This window comes from Hyaena hyaena, unplaced genomic scaffold (assembly GCF_003009895.1).
Source record: "Hyaena hyaena isolate Hyena2069 unplaced genomic scaffold, ASM300989v1 scaffold_82, whole genome shotgun sequence".
Taxonomy (NCBI): Eukaryota; Metazoa; Chordata; class Mammalia; order Carnivora; family Hyaenidae; genus Hyaena; species Hyaena hyaena.
In genome coordinates, this window is record NW_024080713.1 from 353,753 (window position 1) to 368,350 (window position 14,598).

The 14,598-nt window shown below is 45.6% G+C and overlaps 1 protein-coding gene across 1 annotated transcript in view; it reads right to left on the reverse strand.

Annotated features, from left to right (window-relative positions):
• Window positions 1-14,598, reverse strand: part of CREB3L2 (cAMP responsive element binding protein 3 like 2) — a 120,375-nt gene that overhangs the window by 8,086 nt on the left and 97,691 nt on the right. Inside the window, exons 9-10 of the mRNA XM_039234020.1 lie at window positions 1,392-1,491; window positions 990-1,116 (exon numbers count right to left, since the gene is read on the reverse strand). Of these exons, the coding sequence (XP_039089951.1) occupies window positions 990-1,116; window positions 1,392-1,491 (227 nt within the window). The remainder of the gene's footprint in view (window positions 1-989; window positions 1,117-1,391; window positions 1,492-14,598) is intronic.

Genomic DNA, 14,598 nt, shown 5'->3' on the forward strand with positions numbered 1-14,598 from the left:
CAGAAAACTGCATTTTCATTTAGAAACCCGAGAGGAGACACAAAGCCAAAGCCATAAATCAAATCACTGAGACAGTTCCTTTGTTTTATGGGATTGCTGTATGGCTAGATGGCTCTGTAGCAATTTTCTACAACACAGAAACTCTGCTCCCATTGGCTTCCATTTAAATGTACAGATAACATTCCCTTAGGGGAAAAAAAGGACTTCCCAAGAGATCACTGAAATTATCCGGTTGAAATGTTAGCCTTTCTGTCATACACCTGGCAGAGATACAACTACCTGGTGAGGACCAGAGACCTTTCAGGACGACAAAACGGTGCCTCCCCCAAATCCAGTACCTCTAAATCCATCCACACTTGTTCTTATCAGCGTGTGTGTGTACTGGTGTATATATTATGACCACCCACAGACCACTTTGTTACTTCCTACACTTAAAAGGGATGGGTGATCTAGGTGAGGCTACCACTCACTTTTCTAACACCTAAGTCTCTAAATTCTCCCAATCTTGGCCATAATGTTTTATAAGACAGACTGATTCATTCCTCAGATTCTTACTACAGTAACATACAATTCCACTGAATGGAAGGAGAAACACAGGAGTTCCTTTAAAATGTCCTGGAAAGCTTAATGCTCCCCCCATCTATCCCCCCCAAATCTACATCCCACCCCCTTATCAGAGCTCAAAAAAGAGACCTTAGAAATTGCCAGGGAACACAGTCTACAGCAATAGTTTGCAAACTGTGCTCTGTCAGGCTCTAGAGAATTCCCAGGGGTGCCTCTGCCCGGTTGGTGAAGGACACAAGGGGAGACCCAAGGACCGGGGCACCAGACCCCCATGTCTCTCTTCCCTCCCTCACTAGAGAAGCTACACTTTTACCACTTTATAAAAATTAGACTTTCTCATAAGACTCCCTTTGGAAAGTTGAACTTTCAAAAAGCTCCAGAGAAAGGAAACAAGATCCTTTACAAGCTGCTGAGCACTGCCTTACCGACAGAGGCTGTATACGGCTCCTGCGTGGAACGCTGGCTGGGCAGAGCCATCTTGGTAGCAGCCGGATAGGGCCCATAGCCCTGAAAGAAGCTGCCAAATGCAACAGCAAAGCACAGCACGACCACCTGCGGTGGGGAGGAGAGAACACATGACCTGTCACTTCCAAGGTCCACAGAGCCAAAAGTGAGCCCCGCACCACCTGGAAAGTCCAGGCAGACTCCCCTTCATCCGGTCACCAGAATGTACCATCAGGCCACCCACTGTCACATCACAGCAAAGCAATTGCCTCTGAGCGAGCTGCACGGTTCCTCCCACTGCACCTGGACTCGGCAAGGTGGGGAGACACTGGAGATGGGGGGCGGCTGGGGCACTCGGGGTGCCGTCTCTTTGGGAAACTCACCATGAGGCACGTGCCGGTCTGCGTGCCCGCCAACTTGCAGGTGCGTGAAACTTTGCCCATCACCAATGTCTGAAGCTTCTGTAGTTGCTGCAGGAGAGTTCTGCAAATGCAACAAATCAAAGCCATGAAGGGAGTCTGGGACCGCAGAGAGTGTGTTCCAGAGCTTTGTGCCTGAATCTGCACACGGTTCCGAGACAGAGTTTCATTTAGAGGAAGATAAGGACATGGTGCCTTCCAGCACCAGCGCCGTAGAGCTTCCCAGAGCCCGGGAGGAGCCCGTTTGAACAGTCCGTCCAGGTCTTGTGCTGTTCTGAGTAAGAGGTGAATGCCCCAAATTACCCCTGACAGGCCAGGCCTTGTCTGTCAGCCACTGACAAAAAAAAAATTTTTTTGATGGGCGGGTGACGGTGATACAGGACAATTCATTTACCCACGAGAGGAGAAACAGTGAGGCAGACATCAGGAATGAGAAAAGCAAAGAGGAGAGGAAAATGCCCAGGGGAGACAAACTGAGGGAGCGGCAGGAGGTGATGATGGTAGTATCAGCGAGCCAGGGTCACTTAGACAGCAAATCTGAGGAGAACGAAAGGAAAAACAAGAGTGGCAGGGAGGCAACAGCCAGAGGCCTGTGGTTCTTGAAGGCTCACGGCATCTCTGGAGTCAGAAATGAAGCCAAAATATGACAGAGCAAAGAGGCCTGCTCAACTGGACATCCTCAGGATCTCGAAAATGGTCCTCCCATACGGACTCTGATTTTTCTCCAAGAGGAGACAGGCAGCAGGAGAAAAAGAGAGTTCTCTCCCTAAAACTGGACAGCTCTTAAAAGGTTGTGCATACCCTTAAAAGGGAAGGGTTTGGGATGAGGATGCTATATTCTGGTCTGTGTGACATCAGGTCACAGAAAGAGCAGATGGTGAAATTCTTCATGAATTTTGAACAGGGCGAGCCACAGAAAAGGATCTGACAGCATGGCCTCCTGAATCAGAGCCCCTGGGATGAGTCCCTGCGAGCAGCGTGGACCTGAGCTCCTCCTTGCCCCGCCCCCTTCTCCAAGCCCAATGCATATGGCAAAGTGGGAAGATTGTATAAGCAGATGCTTTCTCTTGAGTCTTAGAAATTTTCAAAGAAATTCAGGCCGTAATGTCACATCAGAAAGCCAGACAAGTTCACTGGGAAACTTCAGAAAATCTCTTGTTTGCAGAATCCTGGGCTCTTGCAGAGAACTTGCCTCTCACCATGGTCTGTCTCCTGAATAGCTTTCAAGTACTCGAAGGACAAGCTGGTGTTCCAGAGGTTGCAACATTTACCCTGACAAGTGCCAAGGAAACGGGTTGTCCCAGGGTTTAAGCCAAGCAGGAAGAGGTTAGCCATAGCATGATATTGCCTTCAGCAGCTAGATGGCTAAGAATGGGGGCAGAATTGGGACAGCACACAGCCCATGAGGCAGAGGGCTTCTGAACTCAGAAAACCTGTGTGGTTCTCATGAATTTAAGCCAAATCAAATAAAAGCATTCATCCCATTAATCAATGTCACTAATTAATATTTTTTTATTTTTATTTATTTCTAGGAGAGAGAGAGAGACAGCGTGAGCAGGGGAGGGTCAGAGAGAAAGGGAGATACAGACTCTGAAACAGGCTCTGGGCTCTGAGCTGGCAGTCAGCACAGAGCCCGACGCGGGGCTCGAACCCACGAACCGCGAGATCATGACCTAAGCGAAAGTCAGACGCTTAACTGACTAAGCCACCCAGGCACCCCTCATTAATTTATTTTTTTAATATATTTTTATTTATTTATTTTTGAAAGACACAGCATGAGCAGTGGAAGGGCAGAAAGAGAGAGGAAGAGAGAGACAGAATGTTAAACAGGTTCCACACCTGGAGTGGAGCCCAACTTGGGGATGGACCTGAGCCCAAATCAAGAGTAGGGACACTTAACTGAGCCATCCAAGGCACCCCATCAATATCATTAATTTAAATTCTATTAATATGGAGATCTTTTTAGCTCTTTGTTGAATATTTTTTGTTTTATGGTTATCAAGAAGCATAATCACACGTAGTTTGGACCTGGTTTATGTATATTCAGGCAACATGTTCTTGGGGCGTGTGGGTGGTTCAGTGGGTTAAGCATCCAACTTCGTCTCAGGTTGTGATCTCACGGTCCATGAGTTCGAGACCCGTATCAGGCTCTGTGCTGACAGCTCAGAGCCTGAAGCCTGCTTCAGATTCTGCGTCTCCTTTTCTCTCTGTCCCGCCCCTGCTCATGTTCTGTCTCTCTCTGCCTCTCAAATATAAATAAATGTAAAAAAAATTTTTTTAAATAATAAAATTATTCTGTATGTTACTCAAGGCTTATAAATACTGACAGTACGGTTATTTTAAATCCTACTCAGAGAGAGCCTGTCATTTGTGACAACATGGAAGATAAACCTGGAGGGCATTACACTAGGTGAAATAAACCACACAGAGAAAGAAAAATACCGCATGGTATTACTTATACATGGGACTCTAAAAAAGAAAAAATAATGTTTTAAAAGTTGAACTTAGAAACAGTAAAAAAAAAAAAAAAAAAAGTAGCTGCCAACAAATAGAGGTTGGGGGAATTGGGGAAAAGCTGATAAAAGGAGATAAACTTTCAGCTGTAAGATGGAGAAGGTCTGAGGATCTAACATATAACATACAGACTATATAACACTGTATTGGATCATTGAAATTTGCTAAGAGAGTTGAACTTAAATGCACTCAACAAAAAGTTAAAAACAAAAAACAAAAAGTAAATATGTGAAGTGATGGATGTGCTCATTAACTTGATATGAGAAATATTCTGCAATGCATGCATATATTTAATCATCATGTATATTTTAAGTATCTAAAGATTTTGTCAATTATACCTCAATGAAGCTGAGAAAGAAAGGGGAAAACAAGTAAGAGTTTGCAAGTTAAGGAGCATATACTGTAGCAAGGTTTTCCTCATCCAATTTGTTCCCTTATCCAGCACTTCCTAAGAGCACTCCATTCTTTTATTATTTTTTATTTTTATTTTTTATTTCTAGGAGAGAGAGAGAGACAGAGTGAGCAGGGGAGGGTCAGAGAGAGAGGGAGTCACAGACTAAAACAGGCTCCAGGCTCTGAGCTGGCAGTCAGCACAGAGCCCGACGCGGGGCTCGAACCCACGAACCGCGAGATCATGACCTAAGCGAAAGTCGGACGCTTAACTGACTAAGCCACCCAGGAGCCCCTCTTTTATTATTTTTTAAAAGTTTATTTATTTATTTTGAGAGAGAGGAGGTGGCGAGGGGCAGAGATAGAGGGAAAGAGAATCTTAAGCAGGTTCCACGCTGTCAGGGCAGAGCCCCATGCAGAGCTCGAACTCACAAACTATGAGGCCATGACCTGAACCAAAATCGAGTGCCAGATGCTTAACCGACTGAGCCGCCCAGGTGCCCAGAGCATTCCATTCTTCTCCACTAGCATAGCTGCCTTTCCCCAAGCCGGGCGCTAGGTGACCTGTTGCAGATCCACTTGCTGGGTGAGTGTTCCTTCTTGCAGAGCCAAGATGTGGCTGGCGGGAGCTTACGTTTTATGGACCACCGTCTGTGATGCCAGCCCCAAAGCCCTCACTGGGTTTCCCTGCTCTATTTTGGGATTCCTGGGGCAGGATACATAGGTAAGCCCACAAATAAGACCAGTATTTGACCGGAGGGCACAAACCCTTTTCTCTCAAATTCTGGCCTCCTCCTGTGGTCCCGGATTAACGTTTCTGTCCCTGCTAAACTACGGAAAGGGGCCTCCTGGCCTCCTGGCTTGCTGCTGACAAACCACGTCTTGAAGTGTTGGCTGCCACTCCGTGGGAGGGGTGGGGGGCACTTCAACTCCCACGGGGCCCGCCTGCTGCCTAGGCTGGCAGCCTGAGGCGCTCAAGTTCAGCTGTGCTCTGTGCATTTCCCCATCCAGGCTTTAGCTAGACAGCAGCATTCCAGATGTTCCCAGACCCATTTCCTCTTCCTCCCAAGCGTCAAGGTGATTTTCAAAGTGAAACCATCTCCATCTTTTCCCAGCCATCTGTTCACTCACAACCATCCTACACTCCCTCCCTGCTCATTTCCTGCTCCTTGCCCAGGCCTTGGGCAAGAAACACCAAGAAAATCAATTCCACAAATTACTTGGAATCATTCCGCCCTTCAAATTTCTCGTTGAGATGGATAGGCCTGGTACCATCTCCCAGGAGGCTCCACTGCACCCCCTGAACACAGAGCTCTAACAGAGCAGACATGCCTAAACACCAATGGTAGAATGTCTTAGCCTCAAGTTGGGACCCCCAGATATAGGGGCCAAGTGCTACAAATTTGGAAGAAGGGCCATTTAAGTCTGGCTGGTGAGCAGGGAAGGCTTCACGTACTCCAGGTATATAGAGCATTCTACTTGGCACTCAGCAGCAGATCTTCTCGAAACTCAAGATAATTATATTCTGAATCCACTGCAAATGAAAATAGTTGTTTCATGGTCCCTGATTTCTAACAGCTTATAATCCAACTCTTTAAGATGAACAAACATATAGTTTTAAAATAGATTTTTGGGGGTTTTTTTAGCTTGAAATTTCAGTGGAAAGGAACAGTGATTGATAATGTGCTATTTGCTGCTGTTTCTCCTACTCAGATCAGTGGAGGTGAACAGAACTGATGGCAGAAATTATCACACTCTGAAGTCCATCAATCAGCAACTCCGAGTGATTTCACCCAAGGAAAGAGATTTAGCTCATCCATTCCCAAATTTAAACAGATTTCTATGATCCAATCAAGTCTGCAAAATTCATAGATATTCATTCTTACAAGAGGAACACTCATTTTTGTCATAAGGAATGGAAATTAACAGTGAGTGAGAACTCACTGATTGAGTTCTAGGAACTCTGTATTTCGTAGGAGATATGAAATAACTGTCTGAAAGACATGTAACTCATTAACTTGTTAAGTGAAGACCTAATTAATATATAAACTAAACCTGATGCTGTAGTTCACGTACTTTCCAATGCACTGCAACACAGCTACCCCAGTTTATAACCTAATAAAATGAGTAACCAAAATACTTCTTGGTTGAGTAGATTTTTCTCAAACCCAATGACATTAACATTATCAACAACAGCCCAACAAAGAGATATGTCCACTGTTAGATAAGAAAAGTTTACTATCAATGGGGGCCATGCCACAGATGGAAGAGCCACAGTAGAAATCAGGCCAATGGCAATGAGATACATACTAACAAAGTTTCGTGAGATTGATACAAATGAAACAATAAGGGCAAATGAACATTTCGTAGCACATCTCCAGACAGAACAAAGATAAAGGGCCAAGTGATAGGTAACAGGATGAAGGGTGATCCTGGCCTTACATCAGGTGTCTGGAAGTCAAGCCTGGGCTTTGTTTAGGAAAATGGAAACTACAAGGCGTGTCCCTCTGTGAGACACCGAAAGCGCTCATGAGATGGCTTTGGGATTGCTAAGCTGGTACGTCTGCACTGGAACAGGGGATTGGCTGACTTTAGACCTTGGTACCACTGCTGCATAGCTTTAATCAAGTTATTCCAGTCCTGGGTTTAGTTGGCGAATCAAAGTTAATTCCTTTGACCTTATCAGCTACGAAAATAACAAGAGAACCCCACCTCCTGGAATACTCTGTATTTCTTGAAGCAAATACACCTTTGAAGAGGGCTTCCTGTCCCTTTCCGCTAATGACAGATGAAGCCTGCCCTCTTTACAGGGAAGCGAGGGAGCTCCTAACTGAAAAATTAGTCTGAGGATGATGTGGAATTCTCCCTGATGCCACAGGGACAGATGCCACAGCCCGCAGGACTGGGAATGTGGATGACAGCTATGAGCCTCCTTGTTTGAAGGACCGGCTGAAGAAAAGGCAGCCATCAGATGAAATAAAAGAATTATTTTAAAACCAAAGTTCTAAAAAGCTAACCATAAGACAGACCCGATAGCGCACTCAAAGCTCAGCATAAACTTTTCCTTTATTAGTGTATTTTAAATCATCAGTGGCCATGGCTAATTATGGTTTAATGAATTCTCAGGCTTTGGGGAGCAAGGTCTCAATTTAGAGAACAGAGTACTCTTAGCAAACATTTATCTGGGCCAAGAGATTTTTCACAACTTGTTAAATTGGGAGTGTCCAACTCTTGATTGAAAATGTGGATCTGGGGGCACCTGGGTGGCTAAGTTGGTTAAGCATCTGACTTTGGCTCAGGTCATGATCTCACAGTTTGTGAGTTCGAGCCCTGCGTCGGGCTCTGTGCTGACAGCTCAGAGCCTGGAGCCGGCTTCTGATTCTGTGTCTCCCTCTCTCTCTACAATTCCCCTGCTCATGCTCTGTCTCTCTCTCTGTCCTCCAAAGATAAATAAACATTAAATATTTTTAAAGAAAAAAAAAAAAAGAAAATGTGGAGATTTGTCCTGTCGTGAGATGTGAAAATAAACTGACTGGCTGTCCTCATACAGCTCTTTGCAAGAGAGCAGTTGAAGGCAGCTGCCAGCCTTGCCCAAAATAAAGCATCACCCTGTATCTTGGGAGGCATATCAAGGGAAACTGGGCAAAACATTCAAAAGTGGCCAGGAATGCAAGACATACTCTTACAAAAAGGGAAATACATCAACTGCCTCATGTGTTTTCTTTGTATTTCATTTAATTTTGTATTCTACAGTTTCCCTTATTTATGAGAGACAGGGCAAGAAAGAGAGAGAGAGAGCAGTCATATAGTTATTGCATGTTATACTTTGAACATTCAGGTGCCTAATGTCTCACCGGAGTGACAAACCAGAACCCAGGAAAAAGAGTAAACTGGTGGCTCCCAAACACTTCCTGTGCCAGAAGCTGCAAACCGTGACCTCTCGACAGCAGACACACTGTCCATCATATTTCATAACACATCTTACCGAGAAATGGAGCCAATGGGACTATGGCGTGTGCGTCTACACCACCCTCTGGATAAGCTTTATAGAGATGCAAGAACTTTCTTCACTTCCTTATAGAACAAACAGAGTAGTGCTTTCCAGATCCCAAATCACAAGCCATGAGTGGGTTGTCACTGCCTCATTTTTTTTTCAGGAAACAATCAAACAGAACACATGGTATTGGAGGATATCAGAGTAAATACGCATTCATCTGTGAAGCATTCGTATTAGTAATGCATATGATGTATTATGTTCCTGTGGCGGGTCTGGGTCACTACATAAAATGCAAAATGGTCACAATCAAAAAGCAAGTCTAGGGGCGCCTGGGTGGCTTAGTCGGTTGAGCGTCCGACTTTCGCTTAGGTCATGATCTCGTGGTTCATGGGTTCGAGCCCCGCGTCGGGCTCTGTGATGACTGCCAGCTCAGAGCCTGGAGCCTGTTTCAGTCTGTGACTCCCTCTCTCTCTGACCCTCCCCTGCTCACGCTGTCTCTCTCTCTCCTGGAAATAAATAAAACATTAAAAAAAAAAATTTTATAATTCACACAAATCTATATTCGCCCATATGTAATTATTTTGCATGTGTGCCTGGACACAAAATAAGTATATATGGGTGAATATCAGATGGCTTCTTGATGGGAGAGCTAAGCATCCATGTGCTTCTGAAGAAAAATCCCACCTGAGAATGCAAACTGGTGCAGCTGCTCTGGAAAACAGTATGGAGGTTCCTCAAAAAATTAACACTAGAACTCCCCTATGACCCACCAATAGCACTGCTAGGAATTCACCCAATGGGTACAGGAGCACTGATGCATAGGGGCACATGGGTCCCAGTGTTTACAACAGTGCTTTCAACAACAGCCAAATTATGGAAAGAGCCTAAATGTCCATCAACTGATGAATGGATAAAGATGCAGTTTATATATATACACAATGGAATACTACTTGGCAATGAGAAGGAATGAAATCATGCCATTTGCAGCAATGTGGATGGAAATGGAAGGTATTATACTGAGTGAAATACGTCAGTAAGAGAAGGACAGATATCACATGTTTTCACTTATTTGTGGATCTTGAGACCCTTAACAGAAGACCATGGGGGAAGGGAAGGGGAAAAAATAGTTAAGAACACTGAGGGAGGAGGGCAAACCATAAGAGAGTCTTAAATACAGTGAACAAACTGAGGATGGATGGGGGGTGGGGGACGGGGAAAATGGGTGATGGGCATTGAGGTGGGCACTTGTTGGGATGAGCACTGGGTATTGTATGGAAGCCAATTTGACAAGAAATTATATTTAAAAAATAAAAAGAGACTCATGAACCATCTCTAAGACTTTCTAATACTAAAGTATAACATATACAAAAAAATGAGTCATAGTATGCTAAAACCCTAAGCATTGAATACGTATTTCTTTATGATCCCTTACTTAAGCTTTGAGGTTGTTCATGGGGCTTTGGCGGTGGGGGTGGGGGGTGGGAAGGGGTGGTGGAGAGAAGGATGAATTTCTCTTTCCCCTTTCTGTGCAATTGCTGTATCACAAAGGGTCTGTTTTGCAGGAACCAGAGAACACTTCTGAAATATTCTATTACCTACTTGGCCAGGAACAAGAACAAGAGAGCTCCAAAATGTTTTCTGGGGCTGTGGAAAGGCTAATTTTACCACAAAATTGTACTAAAATGCCCTTCCAGTCTCCCCAGGGAACTTTGTCTAGTACCCAATGATCCCTTGAAGTTTGAAATATTTTCTCCTGAAAAGAAGGCTTATACTCTTCAAACAACCAGAAGTTACAGACAATGGAGAAATAACAGTGCATTAAAGCAAGATCAAGGTCTGCAGACCATTCACCAGTACTCCATTGGCCTCCCTGTGTAAGGGAGTGGGTGGGATCTGCAGTCACGGTCAGTGGACAGAGAAAAGGTGAACCAGGGGAAGAGGGTAATATAATAGTGTGTGGTGTAAACAGGCACAGCCGTATGTACTAAGTAAACAAATGAGGAGAGGCAGAACACGGGGGAAGCCCGGTGCACTTGAACAGGAAAGACCTCTACCAGGAACTGTATACAGATTCAAATAACAAGAGGGGAACCTGTGGCTCAGTCAGTTAAGAGTCCAACTTCAGCTCAGGTCATGATCTCCCGGTTCATGGGTTCAAGCCCCGTGTCTGGCTTTGTGCTGACAGCTCAGAGCCTGGAGGCTATTTCAGGTTCTGTGTCTCCCTCTCTCTCTGATCCTCCCTTGCTCATGCTCTCTCTCTCTCAAAAACAAATAATCATTAAAAAAAAAATAAGAAGAACAAGGAAAGTAGAGTTGGATAAAGAGGATTATAGCTAAGAGGACCTCACAGACCATGGAGAATTTCAGGCAGACACCAGCCAAGGTTCAAACTCCTTACATACTCATCAGCTTTGGGGGTGGCCCAATCTACCCTTCAGAGAACAGACTTGGGGTAGAGATCCACACAGGCCCCTGGAGATGGGCCAAGGCCCTTGTGCAGGAAATTCCAGAATTCTAGGTACCAGGATAGGGTCTGAAGGGGCATGGTGAGAGCACATGGCTGCATTGCCTCGTCCTGCTAACGACTCTTTCAATGCAGAGACATGTGGCTAGAGATGGGCCAGAGCAGGGTCCTCAGAAACACAGGTCCAAAGCAAGGCCCTCTTCTTTAGATAAAGGTAGCCCTGAACTAGGAAAGGCAGTGGTCCTTGAAAGACAAAGGGGTGCAACACAAGAAAAATCAATGCGTGCACCAATTTAAACATTAAATGGCTGAGGGCTAGTCCCCCCCCCCTCCGCCGCCCCCTTCTATCTCTAGATGTTTGAATGACCTGAACTTCACTGGGCTTCAGTTTCCCCTTGTATAAAATGATGTCACTATGAGTCACATTACATGGGCTCTGCTAATGTGCAATTTGACTCTAAGCTCTGACAGCTCCCCACATGAGGGCAGAGGAGAGGGCCCGGGGCTCACAGCCCTCCTGAGGCAAGAGCCAAATACAAAATGAGAAGCGCAAACTGACCCACCAATGCCTAAAACACAGTGTGGGGCAATTTGTGTGTGTCACCTGCGCGGGGTTTCTCTGAATGGGACACGGGCAAGGCCATCCAGATAGCCTGCGGCTTCGAAGGGTGGATCCTGAGCACAGGGAAGCCAGCACGAGATGGCCCGGCAGCCACACACCCAGCCCTGCCTGGACCTGACAAATGAAAATGTATTTCCTGACTGAGCCAGGCAGACGGGCCCCCTGGGAAACTGTCTCTCCCTCATCTCACACGTTTCCTGATGGCATGCAATTAGCCGACCACCTTAGCACAGCGAGTGTGAAGGTTCTTTCACACTGCTTGGCTCTGCTCTGAGAGCCACCCAGGTAAGGCTGCAGACGTGTTAAGAGCATGTCTTCATTTTCGCTCCTGTCTTCTCGCTCTTCCAGCTTCCCGAGCTCAGATAAAAGGGTCTCTATGCCCAGAAACTGGCAATGTGTTAGGTGGCTGTTGCTGAGTCCAGGATAAATGGGAAAGATTCAGGATTGACTTATAATCTGGGCACTCACTTTTATCTAGAGAGATGCAAAAGTCCCTTGTGGGGTGTGACACAGAAGTGGTAAAGTGCAAAGATAATCTTCCTTTAATTCGGTCAAAGAGGAAACACCCAGTCACCTTTCCCGCCATGTCCTGCCATGGGTGACAATGGCACTACTCTAGTGACCCAGGACCCTGTCCATGTAGAGCCGTCCCACCTCTGTCCAGCTCCCTCCAAAGGATGATAATTCGAGAAGCATGGCCAGGAACACAAACACAGGTGTGTGTTCATTAGGCCCTGCCCTGTACTTAGTTCAAACACTGGGTCACTATGTGGTATTATGTGAGCAAAGGGACCGGAAGTCTCCCCTGACCACACGCCCAAAACACCAACTCCTTATGACTGGTGTAGGGCAGGAGAATGGCGGGGTTTACATTATAGGCCATGTGATTGGTGCAGTGTCCTCTGAGCAAGGTCAGACCCTTGGCAGGGAACAGACAGAGAAGGGGGAAGAAGCTGGGGGGAATGCAGATGTACCTTCCCTGTCTCAACAAGAGCAGCAAAATCCATGCTAAGGTGATCTGTGGGAAGGGGCGCCTGGGTGGCTCAGTCGGTTAAGCGTCGGACTTCAGCTCAGGTCATGATCTCATGGTCTGTGAGTTCAAGCCCCGCATCAGGCTCTGTGCTGACAGCTCAGAGCCTGGAGCCTGCTTCAGATTCTGTGTCCCCCTCGCTCCCTGCCCCTTCCCTGCTCACACTCTGTCTCTCTCTCTCTCTCAGAAATAAACAAACATTAAGAAAAAATTTTAAGATAATCTGTGGGGATCCGAGTATAGATTAGTCAAGCGTCAGCCATGACCACCGTAAAAGAAGGGTTGTCCATCAAGGAGAAGAAAGTTCCGAAGAGGCAGAACACACAGAGCACTCGAGGGACAGAGCAGGGCACCAGTACCATGAGGTAGGTTGCTTTTTTACCAGTGGAGATTCCAGTAAATGACTGGGAAAAGTTTCCACACAGTTAGTAAAGAAGAAAAGGAGAAAATCATTATTGACTCTCATCACTGAAGAATATGAGATGTGCTGACCCCCAAACTCAAATATACCATAAGTTCCCATAACCCATATTCTATAATAACTAACGTCCGATTAAAATGGCTGTGGCCCTTATTTAAAAAGATAAAAACAATCGGCAAAACACAGATTGCTGTTACACAGAATCCGACGTGCCTTATGTCAATGTTCCTCACAGGATGGCTCTTTATCAAAATCTAACAGAAATAAGGATTCCGTAGAAATTTAATTCCTGATATGAAAATGTGTCCAAAAAAAAAAAAAAGAAAATGTGTCCAGTGTCTCCTGTTAAGTGGAAAAAGTTTCTTAACAAGACAGGATGCATATACGTATAAATACACACATATATAATATCACAAAATACCAAAATATCTCTGCGTGAAGAGATTGCAATTTTTTTCTTTTTAACTGTGGTTTCTGATTTTTTCTACAATGGGAATATATTACGTGTGTGGGGGGGGTTAAAATTTAAAAATATGGTATAGGAGGGTCAGCCTGGAGAGGGCAAGGGAGGCATTTCCCAGGAAAAGGGGGCAATGGAGCCCTTATCAGAATCAAGCTGGTCCCTAGCACAGCCCACAGTGCACCTCTGCTGCCCCCTTGTGGTTGGGAGAAGACCTGGCACGCGCAGCCCCTAGACCAGAAGGCTCCTGGACGGAACTCCAAGGTGATCTTGGATAAGTTCCTCTTTCCCTTTTCACCAGTTCATGGTGTGGATTTGTCCCACTCATGACCATGGGGCTTCTGCAGCAGCAAGTGCCATACCGCGCATGGGCACACTATCTGTTCAGGAGGCTAACAAGATGGATACAGACTCTGGTGGGGGTCCAGGACCCAGAGATCCACTATGGCGGGGTGAAGGTGCAGATAAGAAGGGGTGAAGCCCCAGGAGACTAATGGCCAAAGGGAACCATGAAACCAGAATCCTAACGTGGTATTGGACACCGTCTCCTTTGCCTCAAGGGAATCAAGGCGATAGCACATGGAGCTGTTGACGTTTATTTACTTCTGCCATCTGTCTACAGGGCGTTTGAGGTGATTGCCCTTGATCTGCCACTTGAGCACACATTCCCAGAAATGCAGAGGATAGCCCAGTGGGGTCACAATGCCCGATGTTCCCAATGATAGTAATTTTAACTTCTGAGCAAATAAGCCTGCTGTTCAAGCGTCAAGCCACAAAGATGGGAGCCATATTTAATGTTACCATCAAATGATGTGCTAACAGATACTACCTGATCCTTAACAGCTGAAAAATCACCATTAGGCATTTATGCTAAGCCTTAAAATGATTAAATAATATTTTTCTTACCTAAAAGTCTATTTTTCTCCACTTGGATTGTTTATAACAACTAAGGGCAACAAGATCCCCTGACTAATGAACACTTTAATTCTTAAAGCATAAGTAGGCGCTGTATGTGTACACACACAAACACATGCATTCTGGATTAAACTCCCCAGCCCTAACCCTACACCTCAACCCCTTCCTCTTGCAGATGACCCAGGACAATGCTCAATATGCTTTGCCTATACTGAGGTTCCAGAGCCAGACTGACTGCAGTTAAATGCACCTCTCGCATTTACTGTGTGACCTTGGGCAAGTGACCTAACCATTCTGAGTCTCAGCGATCTCCTCTATTCAATGGGGATATTAAAAGGACCACCTCATAGGGCTGTTG